This window comes from Ranitomeya variabilis, chromosome 1 (assembly GCF_051348905.1).
Source record: "Ranitomeya variabilis isolate aRanVar5 chromosome 1, aRanVar5.hap1, whole genome shotgun sequence".
Classification (NCBI taxonomy): Eukaryota; Metazoa; Chordata; class Amphibia; order Anura; family Dendrobatidae; genus Ranitomeya; species Ranitomeya variabilis.
The window spans coordinates 106,702,448-106,726,983 of NC_135232.1; the positions used below are offsets into that span (position 1 = coordinate 106,702,448).

Below are 24,536 nucleotides of genomic sequence, written 5' to 3' on the forward strand. Positions count from 1 at the left end.
TGAAGAGACCTGAGTAGTCTGGAAAGCTTGCAATTTGTTACCATCTTTCCAGTTAGCCATTAAAAGGTATCAACCACTGAGGACTCTCAATTCTAAATATTTTTGTATCCACTGGCTAACACGGTACCAAGATATATATCTTCCCTGTACTGGATCTTCAGTAATTCACATGAGATGTTAAGTGAAGAACAAGAAGAAAAACAAGGACACTTACCTAAATGGCGCTCAAACCTACACTTGATCAACTCGGAATTAGTGCAAACCTGACTGCTGATACATGCTGCCAAATACAGTCGGACAGAGTGGTCCCTGGTGGCCTCTCCCTGCCCACTGCCCTGACAGGTTCCTGCCAAGTGCGCGTATAGGCAGAGACATGTCATTCCAGGGCACTGGGAGGGGACAAGCCGCCCGGGACCTGGCCACCAGTCTCCAGCGTGGCTCGGTCACCCGATGACTTTTAAAATATGTTTTTCTCTTTAACACCTCAGTGTTCTAGAGCCAAACCTGCCTGAGATCATACGGACAGTGCCTGACTCACAATGCCGATGGATAGGGCAGCAGGTATCAGCTGTCAGGTTCACGTTAAAGGCTCTCTACTAAAAAGGCCAATCACAGGGAGTTTCACTGGCTGAACCCTCAGTGATCAGTTTTATACTGTAGAGGTACCTATAAGTGTTTTATTTCCCCTACAATCCCAGCACAGGTATGATAAACTATTAAGATAGCAGTAGTGTAGCGTGGGGAGCGCCATAGATGAGCACCGGCAAGCACCACTTTTTGGTGAGGTTAAATAAATTATTCAAGTAGCCAGTGGCTAATTCATCATCTGAGTTACTGCCACCAGTTCCTATGCAAAGTGCAGTAGTCCAAAGGAGCTTGTCATTGACCGATGTGATCTGCATAGGCAAAGACCAAGATGACAGAAGCTGAGCAAGACAGCATGGAATCATGTGCACTGCACACATGCTGCACTGTGTTTTCTAGCTGCTCTCTACTTGTCCTTTTACTTGTAAATTTGGATGACAGACATACTGGGAGAGCTGTCCAAAATTTAAAAAAATTGTCCTCTGTGAAAAATAAATAAATCCAAAACACAATTTCCCCAATCCTAAATAATGGTGTAGGGTTAGGGTTAAAGTTAGACTTATAAAATTGTTATTAAACAGCCCAGAAAAAAATGTAGTAAAAATAAAAAGTAAAAAATGTTATACTAAATTTCAGCAAAATGCAGAAGAACAAATAGAGGACAAAAGGGGCAAGATATCAGCGGCTCAATACTTGACTGGTGGAAGGGACTTGAGCAATTTTTTGAATAGTGTAACCAGAATTTTATCAAAACTCCCAGATTGGGGGGCGTGGCCTGGCTATGGAGGAGTGAGGACACACTTCACCTCAGCTCTCTTCTCCGGGCCGAGAATCAGCCGATTGTGAACTCCCTGGGGCGTTTTGCTCAGAACATGAGCTGTAGGAGAAAGGGGAGATCAGCCTGCAGCAGATCCAAGAGCCTCTCATCCAGCAACAGAGGCATACAGAACTTTCTTCTGGGAACCCCGGCCAGTAAGGGTTGCAAAAACATGGCCGCCGCCCCCTCCAGCTATGCAGATGCCTTGGGGCTACAGGAGAGCGAGGTGAGAGCCAGAGATGGAGAGCCTGATCTTGTACAGACTCCAGCTCCCATACCATCACTCAGTGCTGCAGGAGTTCAAACAAGGAGGTCGTCTAAGCAGCCTGTGAGCACAGCACAGGGGGATGGGCTGCTGTCTCCCTTCACCATGAATGATGACCAGGACTGGCACAGCACAGACATGGACGCACAAGGTACACTGATGGCAGCTGGTCATTCTAGCCAGACTCAGACATGGCATGTAGAATCTGGGTGGGGGGTAACCCTTGATGAGACCCAGAGGCAGAAAGGGTGTTCTGAGGAACTGCCTCCCCCCTCACTTTCACCAGGGTGCACTACAATCCCCAGCAGGGCAGCAGGAGCTAATTCCCCTTTGGAGGAGACTGCTGCTTCTCCTGCTCATCCCAGGGAAGGGGACACACATTCCTCTGCCATACAAGCCTCAGGAGTTGTAGCAGAGCTGACTCAGCTACTAAATCAGGCTAACAGCTATTCCTACAAGAGAGGACATGGAGACATACATAACACGGCTGTAGCAGGCTTGCAGGTCAGAATTGAATACTCTGCGCACTGAAGTTAAACAAGTAGATACTCAGGTCCAGGACCATACTAACAGAATCCAAGATATTGAAAGGAAGATGCTTTCTCATCAGAAGTCACTAGACATATACTCCAGCCAGCTTCACTACCTGATAGAAGCCCAGGATGATGCAGAAAACAGGGGAAGGTGCAATAATCTGAGGATACGGGGTCTACCTAAGTCAGTAGAATCTAAAGATCTTTCTCACACATTGCAATGCATTTTCAACAGAATTCTGGGTGAGCCTCCTGAGAAGGAGATTGAATTGGACAGAGCTCATAGAGCACTTGGCCTCAGAGCATCTGACCCAGACCGTCCACGGGACATGATATGCCGCATTCATCACTATGTACAAAAAGAAGCCATCCTGCAGAGGCTCAGAGATGAATCCTCTGCTCTATTCCAAGGATCAAAGGTTCTAATCCTACCGGACCTGTCCCGCCTTACTTTGCAAAAAAGAAGAGCATTGAGACCTCTCTTGGATTTGCTTCGATATCATAACTTGCCGTATAGCTGGGGGTTTCCATTCCATTTGCAGGTCCGTCATGCGAGCCGCATGCATATCCTCAGGTCCCCATCGGACATCGCATCATTTACATCAACCTTGAACCTCCCTCGGATTGAAATTTTGGACTGGCCTACTATTCCAGTGGAGGCCTTTGGCAGGTTAAACCAACGTCTGCCGAGGGTCACTCAATGCTGGGGCCGGAGGGGGCGGGAATCTTTCCCTCCTCCTTGAGATCTGTGGTCTGGGGATGATTTCCTTTCAAAATTAATGCACTATTCTGATATGCAATAATATGTGTCCATGTTTTGCTTTCAGATACCGATTGTGGAATGTTGCTCCAGTTATCTTTATTTGTAACCATCATCAGGTTATTAATGTTTTCTTCACCCTGGGGCTTGTTGACCTTCTCCCCCTTCCCTAGACATAGATAACAGGTTAATAATAGTCTTGGGCGAGGGAGGGTCCTGGGGCTTATATTCTGATTATTTGACTATACTCTGTTCTCCTTGGTTTTTACATGGGGGGGTGGTGGCATTTAGGGGGCAGACTTAGCTCTGGTGTCGTCTCGGCCTGGTGAGGGGAGCCCCTCTATGGAAAGCATAGTCCCCACCGGGAATTCACGTCACATTGTTGGACGTTAAACAATTTTCCCAACAATACTTGTGCACTTCGCACATCCTTTGGTACATGTTCTTTTGTATCTTAGTATACCCACTCTAACCTAGTTAGTACGTTTGTCTGTTTTCTTCCCTTACATTTTTATTCTCTCCCCTGCTGACTCTTGATTTATATTTTCCTTTCTCTTCCCTCTACTCACTCCTGTGTCTGCTTCTGTCCCTTCTTCTTTCCTCCCCCTCCCATAATTTTTTTTTTATTATTTATTTATTTATTTGTTTATTTTCCTTTTTTTTCCCCCTTTTTTTCTTTTTCTTCTTGCTTCTCTTTTTCTTCTTTCTCTCCCTTTTCCTCCTCTGTTTATAAAGTACATTACCATTACCATGGAACGGATTAACATAGGATCCATCAACGCCCGAGGGATGAATGTCCCTCAGAAAAGGTCCCAGATCTTGTATGATATGCATAAAAAGCGGACTCACATCCTCCTGCTCCAAGAGACTCATTTCAAGGCTGGCTGTCTCCCCACCCTAAAGGATCGATATTATTGCTCTTGGTTTCACAGCCCTAACCCCGACTCAAAGTCAAAAGGGCTCTCAATAGCCCTACATAAGTCATTGGTCCATTCAGTCCTGGATTCTAGGATTGACCCAGAAGGCAGGTACATTCTCCTAAAACTTCGCATTAACTCAATCGTATTCACCATAGCTAATTGGTACCTACCCAATAAAGATCCGACTTTAGCTTGTTCCGCTATTCTGTCGCTCCTGTCGGATTTCAGGGAGGGGACTCTGATTGCAGGCGGTGACTTCAATTTTACCCTTGATCCGGAGGGGGATACTTCATCTCAGCGTCATTTCCTGCCCCGTAGACGTATCAATGCTTTTAAACGTAGGATTCAGAACCTACACCTGGTAGACGCCTGGAGAGTCCTGCATCCTATGGATAGGGACTATACGTATTACTCCCCGACTCACTCTTCATACAGCCGCATAGATATGCTGTTAATAAGCCAGCATGCCCTGACCTGGCAAGCCCAGGCTTCTATTGGTCACATTGCCTGGTCGGACCATGCTCCGGGTGTTTCTCCATCTTATCCCACCAAATGGCTTTTATCGACCATGGACATGGCGTCTCAACGATAACTTACTTAAAGACCCTCTATGCACTTTGGAGATTAGGAAGTCTATCTCAGAATTTCTAGAAATCCATGAACGTGACCAGACGTCCCTTCCTAACCAGTGGGAAACACTTAAGTGTGTTATAAGGGGTCTTTTGATTAAGCATGGCTCTAGATTGAAAAAAGAAAGGGCCTCTCTAATTTCCAGTCTGCTCCAGTAGATTAATACATTGGAATCCTCACATAAACAAGCTTTATCCTCTTCTGTGTACGCGGACCTGTTAAAAGCAAGGGAGGAGCTTAGGGTCCTACTGGATCAAAAATATTCCCGTCAAAAAATCAGATTCCATCGATTTATGTATGAACATGCGGATAAATGTGGCAGGGCATTGGCTAGGGTGCTACATCCCAGAAAGGACACTAGTTATATCCCAGAAATCATGCAGATCGGGGGGGCCGGCACACAGGATCCAACCCAAATTACCGAATCCTTTCGAGCTTATTATAGTGACCTTTATAATATTAACCCCTTCACCCCCAAGGGTGGTTTGCACGTTAATGACTGGGCCAATTTTTACAATTCTGACCACTGTCCCTTTAGGAGGTTATAACTCTGGAACGCTTCAACGGATCTTGGCGATTCTGACATTGTTTTCTCGTGACATATTGTACTTCATGATAGTGGTAAAATTTCTTTGATATTACCTGCGTTTATTTGCAAAAAAAATGGAAATTTGGCGAAAATTTTGAAAATTTTGCAATTTTCCAACTTTGAATTTTTATGCCCTTAAATCACAGAGATATGTCACACAAAATACTTAATAAGTAACATTTCCCACATGTCTACTTTACATCAGCACAATTTTGGAACCAAAATTTTTTTTTGTTAGGGAGTTATAAGGGTTAAAAGTTGACCAGCAATTTCTCATTTTTACAACACCATTTTTTTTTTAGGGACCACATCTCATTTGAAGTCATTTTGAGGGGTCTATATGATAGAAAATACCCAAGTGTGACACCATTCTAAAAACTGCACCCCTCAAGGTGCTCAAAACCATATTCAAGAAGTTTATTAACCCTTCTGGTGCTTCACAGGAATTTTTGGAATGTTTAAATAAAAATGAACATTTAACTTTTTTTCACAAAAAATTTACTTCAGCTCCAATTTGTTTTATTTTACCAAGGGTAAGAGAAGAAATTGGACCCCAAAAGTTGTTGTACAATTTTTCCTGAGTACGCTGATACCCCATATGTGGGGGTAAACCACTGTTTGGGCGCATGGGAGAGCTCGGAAAGGAAGTAGCACCGTTTGACTTTTCAATGCAAAATTGACAGGAATTGAGATGGGACGCCATGTTGCGTTTGGAGAGCCACTGATGTGCCTAAACATTGAAACCCCCCACAAGTGACACCATTTTGGAAAGTAGACCCCCTAAGGAACTTATCTAGATGTGTTTTGAGCGCTTTGACCCACCAAGGGCTTCACAGAAGTTAATAATGCAGAGCCGTAAAAATAAAACAAAAATTTTTTCCCACAAAAATTATTTTTTAGCCCCCAGTTTTGTATTTTCCCGAGGGTAACAGGAGAAATTGGACCCCAAAAGTTGTTGTCCAATTTGTCCTGAGTGCGCTGATACCCCATATGTGGGGGGGAACCACCGTTTGGACGCATGGAAGGGCTCGGAAGTGAAGGAGTGCCATTTGGAATGCAGACTTAGATGGAATGGTCTGCAGGCGTCACATTGCGTTTGCAGAGCCCCTAATGTACCTAAACAGTAGAAACCCCCCACAAGTGACACCATGTTGGAAAGTAGACCCCCTAAGGAACTTTATAAATAACATAAATCCCAATTGTTTTGAATACCTCAACAGTATATGATAAGACAAAATTTCCCTTGAGTGCATAGGGAAATAAAGGTATGTACACTGTAATTAAAATTTGAAAAACTTTATTAAATACAATATATAAAAACCATAGGACAGAAATAAACAAATAGGGAACCTATAAAAACAAAGGCAACTGCAATGCCAACACTACAAGCATACAGTACTATTACATGTGAATGTAGGATGCGACATCCAAAAAGTACTTAACCATAGGCACGCTATGTAATTGCAAAATACAATACCCTGCGTCTATAAATTGGATATGACTGGACTAAATATTGCACTAAGTTAAATATAAAGTGCAAATGTGCTGCAGGCCCCTGATCAGGGAAGTTTATGGGCCACAATACAGGCCTCATATGCCACAAGCATGCTGCTGTAGTCCTAGCCAAAGACAACAAAAATGTGCAAAGAACAGGCTATAAGTGTTTCTGAATGCCGACTTACATGTAAGATGCAGGAGTGTTGAATGTCTTTGTTGCCACCCCGACAGCGCCGTTTCGCCACTAGGGCTTCTTCCTTATGGGGGCACGTGCCCCCATAAGGAAGAAGCCCTAGTGGCGAAACGGCGCTGTCGGGGTGGCAACAAAGACATTCAACACTCCTGCATCTTACATGTAAGTCGGCATTCAGAAACACTTATAGCCTGTTCTTTGCACATTTTTGTTGTCTTTGGCTAGGACTACAGCAGCATGCTTGTGGCATATGAGGCCTGTATTGTGGCCCATAAACTTCCCTGATCAGGGGCCTGCAGCACATTTGCACTTTATATTTAACTTAGTGCAATATTTAGTCCAGTCATATCCAATTTATAGACGCAGGGTATTGTATTTTGCAATTACATAGCGTGCCTATGGTTAAGTACTTTTTGGATGTCGCATCCTACATTCACATGTAATAGTACTGTATGCTTGTAGTGTTGGCATTGCAGTTGCCTTTGTTTTTATAGGTTCCCTATTTGTTTATTTCTGTCCTATGGTTTTTATATATTGTATTTAATAAAGTTTTTCAAATTTTAATTACAGTGTACATACCTTTATGCCCCTAAGGAACTTATCTAGATGTGTGGTGAGCACTTTGACCCACCAAGGGCTTCACAGAAGTTTATAATGCAGAGCCATAAAAATAAAAAAATAAAAAATTCCCACAAAAATTATTTTTTAGCCCCCAGTTTTGTATTTTCCCGAGGGTAACAGGAGAAATTGGACCCCAAAAGTTGTTGTCCAATTTGTCCTGAGTGCGCTGATACCCCATATGTGGGGGGAACCACCGTTTGGATGCATGGGAGAGCTCGGAAGGGAAGGAGCGCCATTTGGAATGCAGACTTAGATGGAATGGTCTGCAGGCGTCACATTGCGTTTGCAGAGCCCCTAATGTACCTAAACAGTAGAAGCCCCACACAAGTGACCCCATTTTGGAAACTAGACCCCCCAAGGAACTTATCTAGATGTGTTGTAAGAACTTTGAACCCCCAAGTGTTTCACTACAGTTTATAACGCAGAGCCGTGAAAATAAAAAATCTTTGTTTTTCCCACAAAAATTATTTTTTAGCCCCCAGTTTTGTATTTTCCCAGGGGTAACAGGAGAAATTGGACCCCAAAGGTTGTTGTCCTATTTGTCCTGAGTACGCTGATACCCCATATGTTGGGGTAAACCCCTGTTTGGGCACACGGGAGAGCTCGGAAGGGAAGGAGCACTGTTTTACTTTTTCAACGCAGAATTGGCTGGAATTGAGATCGGACGCCATGTCGCGTTTGGAGAGCCCCTGATGTGCCGAAACAGTGGAAACCCCCCAATTATAACTGAAACCCTAATCCAAACACACCCCTAACCCTAATCCCAACAGTAACCCTAACCACACCTCTCACCCTGACACACCCCTAACCCTAATCCCAACCCTATTCCCAACCGTAAATGTAATCCAAACCCTAACCGTAACTTTAGCCCCAACCCTAACCCTAACTTTAGCCCCAACCCTAACTGTAGCCTTAACCCTAGTCCCAACCCTAGCCCTAATGGGAAAATGGAAATAAATACTTTTTTTTAATTTTTCCCTAACTAAGGGGGTGATGAAGGGGTGTTTGATTTACTTTTATAGCGGGTTTTTTAGCGGATTTTTATGATTGGCAGCCGTCACACACTGAAAGACGCTTTTTATTGCAAAAAATATTTTTTGCGTTACCACATTTTGAGAGCTATAAATTTTCCATATTTTGGTCCACAGAGTCATGTGAGGTCTTGTTTTTTGCGGGACGAGTTGACGTTTTTATTGGTAACATTTTTGGGCATGTCACATTTTTTGATCGCTTTTTATTCCGATTTTTGTGAGGCAGAATGACCAAAAACCAGCTATTCATGAATTTCTTTTGAGGGAGGCGTTTATACCGTTCCGCGTTTGGTAAAATTGATAAAGCAGTTTTATTCTTCGGGTCACGATTACAGCGATACCTCATTTATCTCATTTTTTTATGTTTTGGCGCTTTTATACGATAAAAACTATTTTATGGAAAAAATAATTATTTTTGCATCGCTTTATTCTCAGGACTATAACTTTTTTATTTTTTTGCTGATCATGCTGTATGGCGGCTCGTTATTTGCGGGACAAGATGACGCTTTCAGCGGTACCATGGTTATTTATATCTGTCTTTTTGATCGCGTGTTATTCCACTTTTTGTTCGGCGGTATGATAATAAAGCGTTGTTTTTTGCCTCGTTTTTTTTTTTTTTTTTTCTTACGGTGTTTACTGAAGGGGTTAACTAGTGGGCCAGTTTTATAGGTCGGGTCGTTACGGACGCGGCGATACTAAATATGTGCACTTTTATTGGTTTTTTTTTTATATTTAGATAAAGAAATGTATTTATGGGAATAATTTTTATTTTTTTTTTTCATTATTTTGGAATATTTTTTTTTATTTTTTTTTTACACATTTGGAAAATTTTTTTTTTACTTTTTTACTTTGCCCCAGGGGGGGACAATACAGATCGGTGATCTGCCAGTTTGCATAGCACTCTGACAGATCACCGATCTGAGAGAAGTGCAGGCTGCTTCACAGTGCCTGCTCTGAGCAGGCTTCTGTGAAGCCACCTCCCTCCCTGCAGGACCCGGATCCGCGGCCATCTTGGATCCGGGTCTGGACCAGGCAGGGAGGGAGGTAAGACCCTCGCAGCAACGCGATCACATCGCGTTGCTCCGGGGGTCTCAGGGAAGCCCGCAGGGAGCCCCCTCCCTGCGCGATGCTTCCCTGCACCGCCGGCACATCGCGATCATGTTTGATCGCGGTGTCCGGGGGTTAATGTGCCGGGGGCGGTCCGTGACCACTCCTGGCACATAGTGCCGGATGTCAGCTGCGATATGCAGCCGACACCCGGCCGCGATCGGCCGCGCTCCCCCCGTGAGCGCGGCCGATCGCATATGACGTACTATCCCGTCGGTGGTCATACGGGCCCACCCCACCTCGACGGGATAGTACGTCAAATGTCGGGAAGGGGTTAAGGGACAATTCAGGGACATTTCAGCTTCATCTCTTCACCTTAAAATAAACGACTATATCAGACAAAACGCCCTTCCAGCTGTCCATCCTGAACTCGCAGACTCTCTGGAGGAGGACTTTTTAGAGGAAGAGATTTCTGCCATTATTAAATCAAATACTGTGGGAAGAGCCCAGGGCCTGATGGGTTCACACCAAAATTTTATAAGGTATTTAGCGAACAGCTTGTCCCTTTCCTAACAAAAGTCTTTAGTTCTGTGTCAGAGGGATCCCCATTCATGCCCCAGTCCCTGGAGGCCCACATCAGCATTTTACCAAAACCAGGGAAAGATCAATTGTTAATTTCCAATTATAGGCCCATCTCTTTGATTAATGTGGACATCAAAATATTTTCGAAGGCCCTGGCTAATAGGTTGGCACCTTTGTTACCTGGGGTTATTCATACAGATCAAGTAGGGTTTGTCAAGGGCCGAGAGGCCAGAGATAATACGTATAAAACTCTTCTCCTGATGGCTCGGGCGAGGTCCAGATCACTCCCATTGTGTTTGCTTTCGGTTGACGCAGAGAAGGCCTTCGACCGGGTCAGTTGGAGCTTCATGTCAGCTTCCTTGCATCAATTGGGCCTGGGCACCAAATTTATTGAGAAGATTCTCTCTCTATATAGGGGCCCTACAGCTAGGGTTAGGGTTAATGGTTCCTGTCCTCCCCTATCCACATCAACAATGGTACACGGCAGGGGTGTCCTCTGTCCCCTCTCTTGTATGTATTGATAATGGAACATCTGGCAATAGCCATTAGAAAGAACCCCAGCATTCACGGTATTCCAGTTGGGGTAGGTCAATGTAAATCGGCCTTATATGCAGATGACCTTCTCATGTTTATATCACAGCCTTGCATTTCCTTCCCCTCCATAGTCAAAGAATTTGAGACATTTGGCCATCTTAGTAATTTTAAAGTGAATTATTCTAAATCAGAGGCCCTTAATATAACTTTATCTAGAGATGAAGTTCAACATCTTAAAGATAATTTTCCCATGAAATGGCAGGAAACAGCATTAAGATACTTGGGAGTAACCATCCCGACAGATCATACTAAACTATATTCTTTAAACTTCCAACCCCTTTTGGATAAGACTTTGAAAGACTTCGGTAGCTATGATAAGCGGAAGCTCTCATGGTTCGGCCGTATAAATGCGATAAAAATGGATGTACTTCCTCGTTTCCTGTATATTTTCCAGACAGTTCCTCTAATTCCTCCTCCTTCTTTCTTTTCCAGAATCCAATCAGCCATCTCGATATTTGTGTGGGGGGGTGGTAGTCCCTGGATTGGCATGGGTACTTTATATAGGCACAAAGGCTCAGGGGGCGTGGGTCTTCCGAATTTCAAATTGTATCACAGAGCAGTGCTATTGACACGCATGCTAGACTGGCAGTTCCACAGTTCAGACAAACAATGGGTGGGAATAGAACAAATTAGCTCTACAATTCCACTCCATAACCTTCCCTGGATCAGCTCTAAAAGTAGAGGTCAATTCAGTTCTGAAGCTGACCTCCTTAAAGATACACTTAGAGGATGGGATCTGGAGACCCGCAGAGGCTCTCTGTCCTTAGGCAGTGGACCGCTTACGCCTCTCTTCTCTAATCTGGAGTTTCCCCTGGGGGTGGAGAGGGATCGTTTTCTTGGGTGGGAGAGAGGGGACAATACCAGATGCTTTCATGTCCTCAGGGGTTCGGCCATGCCCGCTTTTGAATCAGTGCAGCCGTTAGAGGGAGGGGGCCCTTCTGATTGGTTGGAATACCTCCAACTAAAATCCTTCCTCTCGTCTCCAGAGGGCGCAGGCTCATACTCCTCCCTTCCTACGCCGTTTGAAAATCTTTTCCTGTTGGGGTCGCCGCCTGCACATGCTGTCTCCTTAATATATGCTCTTTTGAACCAAAATACCAAAGACAAGTTCCCCAAGTATGTGGAGAGGTGGCGGGGTGAGTTGGGAGTTGCCATATCATATGTGCCGCACAGGAAAAGAATTACAAAATTCTCACCAGGTGGTATCGCTGTCCTGATGTCTTACACGCCACTTTTCCCTCCGTCTCCGATAGGTGCTGGTGTTGTGGAGTAGAGAGAGGTACCATGCAACACATTTGGTGGGGATGTAAGCTTATAAAGCCATTTTGGGATTCTGTCTTTTCCGCTTATCAAGCCATTACTGGTCATTTGGTGACCAACTCCCCCAGGTGGCTTTATTATCTATCCTCCCGGGCTCGTTTGGCTTCCAGAAAAAGGGGCTCCTAAGATTCTGCTTAACTGCTGCGCGCACTGTGATCCCGAGACATTGGAAATCCTCCCAATCTCCTAGTGTGTCTGAATGGGTCAAGGAGATGACCAGCCTTCAAAGTATGGAGGAATTGTCCGCTGACGTTAACGGTTCAATGGAGAAATATCTGCAGGTCTGGAGTCCTTGGATTTTGTTTATGGACTCTCAGGACTTTCAATCCCTCTTTTCTAAGCCATAAGGAAGATAGATTGAACAATACGGGTTAGATGGACGTCATTATAGGGGTGCAAGTTGCCCCCTTCTAGATCAGACTCCATGGTTCCTCCCCCCTTTTTTTTTTTTCATCCTCTCTCCTCCCCCATATTCCTCCTCTTAGTCTCATTCTTTCCGTTCGTGTTTATACCATTATTACTTGGAGTGACCTAGCGCCTCTTGTTTGGGTCGCTCTCTTTCAGAGGATACCTCATATGTATCACCAAAGGTCCTACAGTCTCCCTGGATAGGGGATACCTACATCCGCCATGGATTTTTTTTTTCTTTTCAGATCTTGTTGGACTTAGTTGAAAATGAAAATGACCTGAAAGTTATACTATTTCGGGACTTGTTGGTTACAGGTCTTGATATACAGTTGTATATGAGATTTCTTTTTGTACTCAATACTTTTTATGTTGTTGAATCCTTTGTTCCTTGTTTGTTTTGAAGTTCTTTTCAATAAAAACCAGATTAAACATGAAAATTTCAACAAACCTTCGTAATGGCTACCCAAATCCTCCGACTCAACTCAGAGCAGACACAACACCTCCTAGAATATCAGTATAGTACTGATGTGACTGAGCACCAGTATACACCAAGAAAAGTTGTAATATCTAAAACATATTAAAAAAAAATCTTCCAAAAATACTGAGCCAGAATTTACCGCTTATACCAAGATATTGTTCTCCAGGGGATAATGCTTCAATAAATCAAACCTTTCCTAATTTAGACACCACCCCTGGGCTCTTAGGTCTCAACATCTGGAGACTTAAGGTCTTATTTATTATAAAAGGAAGCTCCTTGCACAGTGATTGCACAAGTTATACTCACATGGTTTTCTGCAAGACTCAAAATACTGAACTATCATCTAATAAGTATAAAATCCACATAAATAAGCTACATAACTCATATGTTGGAGCTTTCAAGGGTGATTGTACTACATACCATTAATTATTATTACAATTAAATATATATTACTTCCCTGTAAACAATGAGTTTGGATCCAAAATCCAAGGATTACCTAAAGAGCCTATAAAGTATACAGTTTTAACATGTTATTGTCAATTGGGACACATAGTACTAAAAGGGTAATCAGTCTCCAAACACTTTCTCTTTGGGAAGTAAGTAGGTTGATGACATGGTTGCCAAATGTGCAAAATGCCTGGACTGTTCATAAAAAATAGGGCCCTTTTTTCACAACACTAAAAAAAGTTGGATCTGTACGGATTTTCCATGTTTCTGTATAAAATATTGGCAGTCTGTGATGATTTTTTTTTTCTGGACAGCTTATTAAAACTAAGTTAGAAACCCTGGTCTAGAGATATTGTCCAGCTTACATGTGTGAGCGGAAGGTATCTCGGAAGTACAGGGGCCAGAAGATATCTGTATATTTGAAGTCAGCGACCCTGTTCACCCACCGGCATGTGGAAGTGAGAGAGTCTGGATTACCCCTTGGACTATGTTTTATACAAAATGGTTTCTGTCTGCAGGGCTATCATAAATCAAACACCCACCTTGCATTTCTGAATCTTGGCCAGCTGGAGAACATCGTGGTAATGCCAAGCGTTTTCTGGTGAAACTGCATGAAGTTTGGCACTTGGCGCCAAGAGAGCTTGCAATGTGTTGTCAGGAATGCCGTGTTCAAGGGCTTCATTAATGACACCAATGGCAATAATCCCTAAAATACAACAATAATAAATATCTATGTATGTGACCCGTAAGTCAAGTCTGTAGTAGTGAGGGTAAAGACATTTATTACTTACGCTCATTTTCTTCATGGATTTCACCATTGACTACATCAACGTAGTTCTGAATTTCATTCCAACCTAAATAGCCGTGTCCCTGTGTGGCAGCCTGCTTCTTACTGGATACCAGTGTACTGACATAACTAAAAATTAAGAAAGTTTTAATATGGAGGCAATGTACAAACTAAGAACTTCAGATTGCAAAGCATTATGACTAAGCCCTGGAGGAAAAGTGTAGACAATCTACAATCAGTGCAGTAAAGGTCCCATTGCAGACAGAAGAAAAGTCAATGATGTAGGCTCAGCAAAGTATCTAATGGGTATGAGGACCTCCAGGACAGAATAAGGATTGGGCATGTTGAATTTCCATGCCCAATCATTTTGTTCTCAAGGTTAAAAAGCTGCCAACGCTATCAACGAATGATATGGTTGCCAAATGTCCAGAATGAAGGCACCACAGTTCTGATTTAGCTTAGTATCTTACTCTGATTTCTTGGCACAGCCAGGTGGCCTAGAGAACTTGACTGGGGATGGCAGGATTTCCCTGCGGAGTACGTGTGCCAATGTATTTATTTATAATGCATTTCTTATATAGCGCCATTAATTCTGTAGACTGCGTAGTGAAACATCCCTATGACAAGGAAAATGGTAATATTTGGTTGGAAATGTATCCACAAGTATTTGGAAGGAATACCAGAGGGGACAATGCAGAGCTATGGGAAACGATGTTCCAGGCTCCTTATTTATGTGCCATGAAAATAATTACTGAAACAGGAAAGTCATCAGTACTGACAGGTCCTCTTTGAAGGTACTGTTGGATGGGGTGGTCAATTTAGATAGGAGGAAAGGCTAGATTGGCAAAGAATTTATTGGAGCTTTATACTCGACTGATTGGCCATGAACTTCATCTGAGTACCAAGGCTTGATCGCCCCTCCAGTGTAAATGAAGGATTTGCAGGACTATGATGAACACCACTTAATGATTTCATCACACCTTTTCAATGGTGTGGGCCTCGCCAGAAGGGCTGCTCTAGTCAGGGATTGGAGTAACATTTCTAGCATAAGAAATGCTGATACTTTTGCTAAATTTGAATGGTGGATGTTGCCACACCTCGCCTTGACCCGACTCCTTCCTAGGTCTTACCCATTTTGGGGGAGCTGCTTCAAACTTGCATGAAAATGCCAAAAGTCGCAAAATTTTTGTGCAAATTCATGTTGTGCAAAAATGTTGAGACTTTTAATAGCGTTTTACTACAGCTTTTTGGAATAAAAGCTTTGATAAATCGACCCCTAAGAGTTTGGTTTTTGGTTCACTTTTGTGTCACTAGTGATTTCCTGCCGAGTTGAAGACAGAAAGGAGAAACACAGACTGTTGTGCTACTGAATTATCTTTACATAAAACGATAGCGATCGCATGAGAACACTATAGCCTTTTGGAGATCAGTCAGCTGAAGATGAGAACAGACACTAAATCATATAGAAAATGTCTCCTTAATCTGGAGGCCTGTCTGATGTCTATGGCTATAATAATGGGATATCCAGGGCTATAATAATGGGATATCCAGTCTTATGACAAGTCCTGGACTTAAAAGCAGATACATACCGCTGCATATTGTCTTCTTCCAGATTATTCAGACCTATGGAGGGACTGACCAGGTGGTTCTGGATAGAGGGGACATCATTTGTCTCCAAAGCTTCATTGACCAGTGCAACAGCAGACAACATCTCTACAGCAATGAACAGCTCCTCTTGTGACAAGTGGTTCTGCATGAGCAAAGTATGTCATCGTTAGAAGTAATAGACTGATAAGTCAATTATGGCATGATAATAGAAAAACAATAAAATGAGCACAAGTTCAACTTTCTAATAGAAGGGACAGAAGATATATTGAGAATTAAACACTATAAACACTGCCAGTTATGCATATTGGATGTGGGTTCTGTGTGTGCACAGTGCTGCTGTCTTCATTAGCCATCATGTACCAGCACAGCTCCATTCCTGGACTAACTTTCTCTTCAACACCTGTGCCGAGATAAACAGTCCTTTTTGCTCCCGATACATTCATTACATAGCCTACTTGTGCCCTGTGCATGCTTTTTGCAATCTAATGTGCTATTTGGATGCTTTTCCCCTTGTATATCCTCCACCTTCTTCCTACTGTTATTCCTATTAATGAAAAATGTAAGGCCTCTTTCACACATCCGTTTTTTACAATCAGTCACAATCCGTCAAAATGTTAAATAGACGGATCCTGTGCAGATAGCAAAAAAAACGGATGCACTGGATCCATTTTTTTTTACGGATCCGTAGCGTTTTCCAAGTAATCTATAGCATCGCTTGGAAAACTGATTGACAGGTTGGTCACATTTGTCAAACAGTGTTTGACAAGTGTAACCAACTTTTTACTATTGATGCTGCCTATGCAGCATCAATAGTAAAAAGATATAATGTTAAAAATAATAAAAAATCTTGATATTCTCACCTTCCGGCATCCACCGCAGCCTTCCTGATTCTCGCGATGCTGTCGGCAGCTTGCGTTCCCAGTAATGCATTGCGAAATGACCCGATGACGTTGCGGTCTCACGAGACCGCTACGTCATAACAGGCCATTGTCTCGCAATGCATTACTGGGAACGGACAGCAGTTTTACGACGGATCCAGTGCACGATGGATGAAACGGAAGGCCTTCCGTCACAATCCGTTGCCAATACAGTACAAGTCTATGAGAAAAAAATGGATCCAGCAGAAACATTTGCTGGATCCGTTTTTTTTTCACAAAACGACGCATTGTGACGGAAGTGTGAAAGAGGCCTAAGAGGCAAATCAGAGCAAGACGACAGCGCCAGTAGGCAAGCTCTGTCAGATCAAGGTCAGATTTTGCTGGACTCATACCTGGACAAAGAAATTACACACAGAGCATAGGCAAAATGATAGGAAATTTGTAATGAAAACTCTTTAAAAAGTCATCACATTCAGAAAACAAAAACAATTGTAAGGTGGCAGCTGGACAGGTCCTGAACCAGATGTATGCGTTATTATATTATTATGCGTATAATAAGTTAGATCAGTTCTGCCCATAGCCTTTAACTACAACTCCAATTCCCAAAAAATTGTGACGTTGTGTAAAATGTTAAGAAAACAAGAAAACGTTCATATGAACATTAGACATTTTCCCACTTTATTTGAAGATATTAACTCATTTAGAAATTGATGGCAGCAAAACATCTAAAAAGAAAGTTGATTCTGGACAACATCTACTATTGTGTAGCATCCCCTATTCTTTTTACAACAGTCTGTAAACTTCTAGGGAGTAAAGAAACATGTTGTCCGATTCTTGACTTATGTAGAATTCGAGCTGCTCCACAGACCTGGGTCTTCTTTCACAGTGTGCCAACTGTTTTCTATTGGTGAATGGTCCCGGACTGCAAGTTAAATCGCCGAAACTTCTTCTGGGAAGCCGAGCTGTACATGGTTTAGCATTGTCTTGCTGAAATGTGTCAGGCCTTCACTGAAATGTTTTTCTAAAACCTCTACATAATGCTCAGCATTGATCGCGCCTTTCAGGATGTCTACGCTGCCCATGCAATAGGCACTAACGCCCCCATCAGAGATGCAGGAACTGTGTGCTGATAATCTGGATGGTCTGTCTCCTCTTCAGTCCAGTCCACATTACACGGCATCCATGGTTTCCATACAGAATTTCATATTTTGATTCATCTGAGCACAGTACAGTTTTTCATTTCACATTAGTCCAATCTAAATGCGCTTTGGGCAGCGTTCCTGTATTCTGTTGACATATGGGTTCTTCTTTGCATGATAGCACTTTTTGCATTTGTAGATTGCATGCCGAACTGTGATCATGACAATTTCTGAATGTATTCCTGAGACCATGTAGAGATTTGCACAGACCCATCATGTCCAACACATTTCTGTCTGTGGCCCCATAGATCACCAGCATCCACAATTTACAGTCAGCCTTGTCCCTTGTGCACATTGATTTCTCCAGAATGGATTTCGAAGTATATAACTTCTTCAGGAAAAACCACAGGCAACCTGAAGAAGTTATATACTTCGAAACGCATTGAAATAAACCACCACCTTACTGCACCATACTGGCATATATGTCTCCATTCTGTCGGCTGCATGGAATATTGTCCACCAACTCCCTCTACAGTCTGATGTCCGATGGTCACTTGCTGACTCGTGGATCCGCTGCAACTGATTTTTTATATTATATGCCTCTTTAACATATTGAACAGGTGAATTTAATCTGAGTGCTAAACTAATTGTATTTCTTGGATAAGACCCTATTTGCGCTGATCTCTCCTACAGTTTCTTGGTCATCTTTGCTTGTGAAAGACTCTGCCTCTTTAACAGGTCCTTTTTATACATCGTTATGTCACTTAGTTAAAAATTAATCCTCCAGCTGTTTTTCATTAGCACCGCTTTCTTTAACAAACTTTTGTTAACTCTGTCTTTACTTTTTCTTTTATGAACGTGATGCTGCTATCAATTTCTAAACAAGATACTTTTTCCAATGAAATGGAAAAATGTCTAACGTTATATACGGTATATATATATATATATATATATATATATATATATATATATATATATATATACAGAACGCCCAAGCTTTTTTAGAATTAGAGATGTATTGTTAGTAGTGATGAGCGAGCGTGCTCGGATATCGTATTATCTGAGGACGCTCAGGTGTGATCCGAGTATCTCGGGCGTGCTCGAATATAATGTTCGGGATTGCCCAACAACTTCAGTATGGAGGTAAAATACAAAGTTAATAGTAAGAATAGCTGGAATATGCAAATTCCAGGTAATATAATATACTAAATGTTTCACTATTGCTTGAAATATATGGGAATACTAATTTTGAGAATTGCCAATCGCTACGGCGTTACCAATTATGGATCGCCGTATTACCGTTCCTCTTTTCTTCTCCCCCTTTTTCCTTCATGTGTGTCCTCGCATTCTATTATCCTCTTGCGCATGCGTCCGCCGGCTGTATGGTTGGTGAGTGGCGACCCAGTGTTTACTGTGGGCGGATCACGTGGGGCCCCACGTGCACCGGCCCACATGACCTGGATGACGCTGTCCCCTTCCATTGCACCAGTGGCTGCTATGATATGCACGGCCGCTTCCGGGTTACAGCCGGCGTTCATTTCCGGTTCATGGCCTATTTATACAGCACATTTTTTACCTGTACTATGCGCCCCCTGACGAAGGGTTCCGAAACGCGCGTCGGGGCGGACACCGGGACCTTGCAGCTGCCTATCATTAGACCTTTGGGGTGATGTATTTATCTATTATCTTTCTGCCTACCTAAGTCTTGTTCTTTACTAATGTTACACTAACTGGTATGTTCTTTCTGTGGCACTGTGCTCTATGGGACTTAGTAAACTTTTTAGGCAGGCCACCTAGTTACTGGCCACTTAACCCTATTGGTGCTGTAAAATTTGATCCTCAATGTTGATGGTTATATTTATATATTTTTTACTAAGGGTCAGCAGCTGTTCCTTCTCGGTGCCTTTGTGTACTATCTGTTTTTAATATATGTTGGGTGACTGTGTTGTCACCATTGCCTCCTTATATTGCACTTTAATAAAGCAATTTTAGTCCAAGACATAAAGTTATCCTTTTGGATTTATTTCCTTCTCCCTTGTCTCTAAATTCCAGGTAATGAAGTATGCATGTTCCTGCAGTATTCAATATCTATAATTGCAGTTATTCAACATGAACCTGTCTTGAAAATATAAATGCAATAAACACAATACCACAGCATGTTACTAGAGCAATGCCTTCTGCGTGTTCATCACATGGCTTGTGTTGAATGACAAAATCTGAGATCATGAAAACTAATGGAACTGATAAAGATGGTATTTGGGCTTTTTAAAAAATTGAAAAACCATTGTCCCAAATCGTAAGTCGTATAAGTTCTGTAAGATTAAATGGGATCACAATGGAAATGCATAATAATCATCAATTCTAAGGTCGTTTAAAAAAAAAACAATCAAACTAATTACTGAAAATTCAAATAAACTAGCTAGAAATTAAATATTATTAACAGTGAATAAAAGGTTATTAAGAAATGATTTCTGCTCTGCATAAATATATTTCACCATGAGTTGTGTTGGACTTTCCAAGTGGTCACATCGCAGCTCCACACAAACATATCGGCATGTTAGGTGCAGCTTAGTAAAATGGCTACTTATCGGCCATCCCTTACCGCTGGATTTTGTTTCTGTAGACTCAAGAGTTCATTCTGATATAATCTTTCTGCAGATGGGTAGACGGCTGGCATATGGGCCTCAGGAAGCTGCAGAGCCGCCACGGTTTGGGAGGAATCCCCGCTACGAATGGCATTATTTATTTTTTCCACAGCTCCTATTGCTAAATTATGATACATGAAAAATAAAGGTTAGTTTACTGATTGTTGTAACAGAACATGGAAGAGACAGTTATACTTACCGAGAGAGAAATACTATACGTGTGGAACATGAAAATTTACTTTATAATCTAGAATTAATAAATCTTATAAAAAAATGGAAGTGAAGTCAAATACCAACCAACCACCAGTCAGAAAACAAGCAGACTGAAGTAAGTGTGAAGGGTGGAGAATAAGATACTACCCGGGGGTCTTGCAAGAGCCCTAATCATCATTACAATTCAAATGGAAAAAATAATCATGAAAAATAATGCTGCCCAAAGAGCAAACTGGTACGTGGCTGGAAGTGAATCAACCAACAGCATTGGGATAGTCTTAGTGCGCAGGCTTAGCAAGTGAGCATGAGTAAGTGATATGAGCCTTCCAGACTCTACTGGGGAGAGAGGGGGAAAAGAGAGAAGGAATGAGGGGGTAAAAGATAGAAGAGAAGGGAGTGAGGGTAAAAGAAGGAGAGAGAAGGGGGCGAGAGAAGGGGGAAGAGAAAGAGGGAGAGAGAGAGGGAGAAATAGGGGGAGAGAGAGAGAGAGACAGGGAGAAATAGGGGGAGAGAGGGGGAGAAATAGGGGGAGAGAGAAGGGGGGGAGAGAGAAGGGGAGAGAGAGAAGGGGGCGAGAGAGAAGGGGGCGAGAGAGAAGGGGGCGAGAGAGAAGGGGGCGAGAGAGAAGGGGGCGAGAGAGAAGGGGGCGAGAGAGAAGGGGGCGAGAGAGAAGGGGGCGAGAGAGAAGGGGGCGAGAGAGAAGGGGGCGAGAGAGAAGGGGGCGAGAGAGAAGGGGGCGAGAGAGAAGGGGGCGAGAGAGAAGGGGGCGAGAGAGAAGGGGGCGAGAGAGAAGGGGGCGAGAGAGAAGGGGGCGAGACAGAAGGGGGCGAGACAGAAGGGGGCGAGACAGAAGGGGGCGAGAGAGAAGGGGGCAAGAGAGAAGGGGGCGAGAGAGAAGGGGGCGAGAGAGAAGGGGGCGAGAGAGAAGGGGGCGAGAGAGAAGGGGGCGAGAGAGAAGGGGGCGAGAGAGAAGGGGGCGAGAGAGAAGGGGGCGAGAGAGAAGGGGGCGAGAGAGAACGGGGCGAGAGAGAACGGGGCGAGAGAGAACGGGGCGAGAGAGAACGGGGCGAGAGAGAACGGGGCGAGAGAGAACGGGGCGAGAGAGAAGAGGGAAGGTACCCGAACTGAACTTTGAATTAAAGTCTGGTTGAACTTCCACGGGTGGGCTCATCCCTTCTCACTGCACATCCGCCTCATGTGTACATACCCTTATAGTTCAGAAATGTGGATCGATAACAAGAAACAGTACATGCAATACTCAATTACAATCCCTGGTACATGGAGGTCCTTGATCACAGAGCCTGATAGAGTCATGTTGTGACAACATGTAGGAATAATTAATGTAACTCAGACTCTCAAACTCACCACCAGATTTGCACCAAGCAGCAGATAGTGTTAATACATCCATATTAAACACAAATTGCATGTCAGATCATGACCAGGGAACAACGCAGAGTACGATCCTCAAGGGGACAATTACAACAATCCACATGCAGACGCTGCACACCGGAACGAATGAGCGCAGAAGCGAGGGTTAGTCCTAAGCGCATGGTTAGCACTATGCATGTTAGTGGAAACATGAAGACTATGTAGGAAAACCTTCTTTGAAAGACACAAAAATAGACATTGTACAGTAAAGTATGCCAGGGACAGCACAGGAAAATTCACAATTCATTTATCCTGAGGAACATATGATAGAAGAACAAAACAGAAAACAGGGTTGGTTTCCTCACCGATTCTGCTCAATGATTAACAATTAAAGACACAAAGTTTTATTCTGCGGTTTTATGTCATTGTGAACTGTGAGAAGAAACACTTTACATGCAACAGCAATATACTGCTCCTTTCAATCCGTTCAAAGTCTGTCCTTCCCAATTGGGTCCCATGTGCTGACCAAAGTGGAGAATAAGGACATTCTGGAAGAGGGTCACCCGGCTTTGCAATCCTTCTAGGAGTTATCTGAGCTGGTGGTCCCGGCGTGTCGATGTACTAATGTAAACACATTGCATACTAATCCTGAGTTGCAGCTTTAGAATATACATGAAGCTGAAGTCACAATTCTATAAGCTTCAGAGTGGAAATCCACCACCATTTCCCTACTGGATTTTCCATTAATGCTTGACCAATTGGGACCTGAGGTCTTAGGACCCTCACGGTTCAGAAGAGTAGACCGGACTGAGCGCTGCCATTGTGACTATGTAACTGTAGAGGAGAAGACCGGGCATCGGGTCCGGAACTGCTGGGGCCGAACCTTCTGTTGCCGGGGGGAAGGAGATTAGAGAGGGAACAAACCATTGACATGCAGAGAGGGGGTGTGGTGAGCCAGAGGAGTATAAAGGATTTTACGTGGGGAGTGAGGGGGGTTCCCGACAGAGAGCAGCGAGAGTGAGGACCTGTGTTGCGCTGCGGATAGCATTAGGCCGTGCAGGAAGGATGAGTGCAGGAAGGACCAGGGAGCGTCGCTGGGCGGGCAGGGCAGAGCACGCCAAGCGGGAGATTGTTATTCAAGACTCCAGGTTGCAGAGCTCACGAGCGGGAGGATGTTGTGAAAGACTCCTGGCTGCCGGGCAGCGTGATGGACTAGGAGCTCAGTAGGTAAAACTAGTGACCGCCCGCTGCTGCCAGAAGTAGTACCGTTTGTTAGGCGGGAAGTCGGAAGACTCAGCCGGCAGCCAAATAGCCATCGGACTCAGAGAGAGAAAAGGACAACAGAGTCACGATAAGTTAAAACTGATAGACTATTAATCTGAATGATTGTTATCCTGTTTAACCCTCAGCCCTTTAACTGTATTTCCCTTATTTTCTCCCTGCGAGGAGACTATTCCTATATTGATAAATTGAATAATTGTTTAACCCCTGCTCTGATCTTCTGTGTCACTGTATCTGAATACCTGTGTTACATAACCAATGAAAGGTCAATTAGTCATTCAATTCTATATTGATTAATGGAGGTCAATGAGACCCCACTACCCAAACATTGCTCACTTATCCTTACAATAGATGAACAATATCTAAGTCCCAATGTAACAATTTGCCAGATCACCGTTCCTGCATTCACTGGCTCATGGGCTCTTAAAAGTCAAGTGTGTGCTAAATGACCCCGACTCTACCCAATATTCTTTACCTTTGTCTACATAGGGGCTTCTTCCACCTTCTTGAGGTCTGAGTAGTAGGGTGAATTCTGCTCCAAGTCTACTATACAGAGTCTCCTCCCGGGTGTAGCGACAAGGGGATGCCCTGTGAGACCGGTCAGAACGCTTATAAGGGAATTATACGGGTTGAACCATGAACAACATTTATCACCTAATTCCAGTGTAGGGGATGACTATATGATCTCTACCGATGATGAGAAAATGTCCTGTTTAAATGGACTCCCCTCATTGACTATGGGACTGATGGAGAAAGCCGATTACATGGCTCAGCCATCTGTGTTTCAGTTTAATTAGCACTGAGTAAAGAGGCAGGTTACATTTGTGACCATCACTCCATTCAGAGGATAAGTGACCCCTACTCCCAATAGAGAGAGTCCCAGTAATGAGGCCTCTAGCAATCATGTTCATGGTTTATCCCCTTTAAGGATAAAGAAGCACAACCCCTTTAAAAGGTAGACTCCATAGATAATGGGCTAATCATTCATCTGACGGCTCTCTTCCCTGACTCCGCCATACACTTGGTTGACCACTTATGTGTTCTCCATGGAGAGCAAGTTCTGGCAGCGACTTCTCTGCCTGTAGAAGAAAAGGATAGGGCGAGTGAACAACCAACTGCCTTATCCTGATCTTCCTCAAAATCAGTGGTTTTATCCAACTATTATCTAAAAACTATAGCGCCCTTTAGACTCGACTCCCTGGCATTAGCCTTAGCCCAGATCCCTTAGTTACATAGAAGATCCAGTCCTACTGTGAACCATTGTTACACCCAGCAGAATTATGAATGCAGCTCTGGACTG

General features: G+C 43.4%; 1 protein-coding gene across 2 annotated transcripts in view; it reads right to left on the minus strand.

Annotated features, from left to right (window-relative positions):
* IQGAP2 (IQ motif containing GTPase activating protein 2) overlaps positions 1-24,536 on the minus strand; it is a 398,264-nt gene that overhangs the window by 89,048 nt on the left and 284,680 nt on the right. For both annotated transcript variants that reach the window (XM_077287309.1, XM_077287298.1), the window contains 4 exons: positions 20,332-20,495; positions 15,694-15,854; positions 14,109-14,233; positions 13,860-14,023 (listed from right to left, as the gene is read on the minus strand). In XM_077287309.1, coding sequence (XP_077143424.1) covers positions 13,860-14,023; positions 14,109-14,233; positions 15,694-15,854; positions 20,332-20,495 — 614 coding nt within the window. The remainder of the gene's footprint in view (positions 1-13,859; positions 14,024-14,108; positions 14,234-15,693; positions 15,855-20,331; positions 20,496-24,536) is intronic.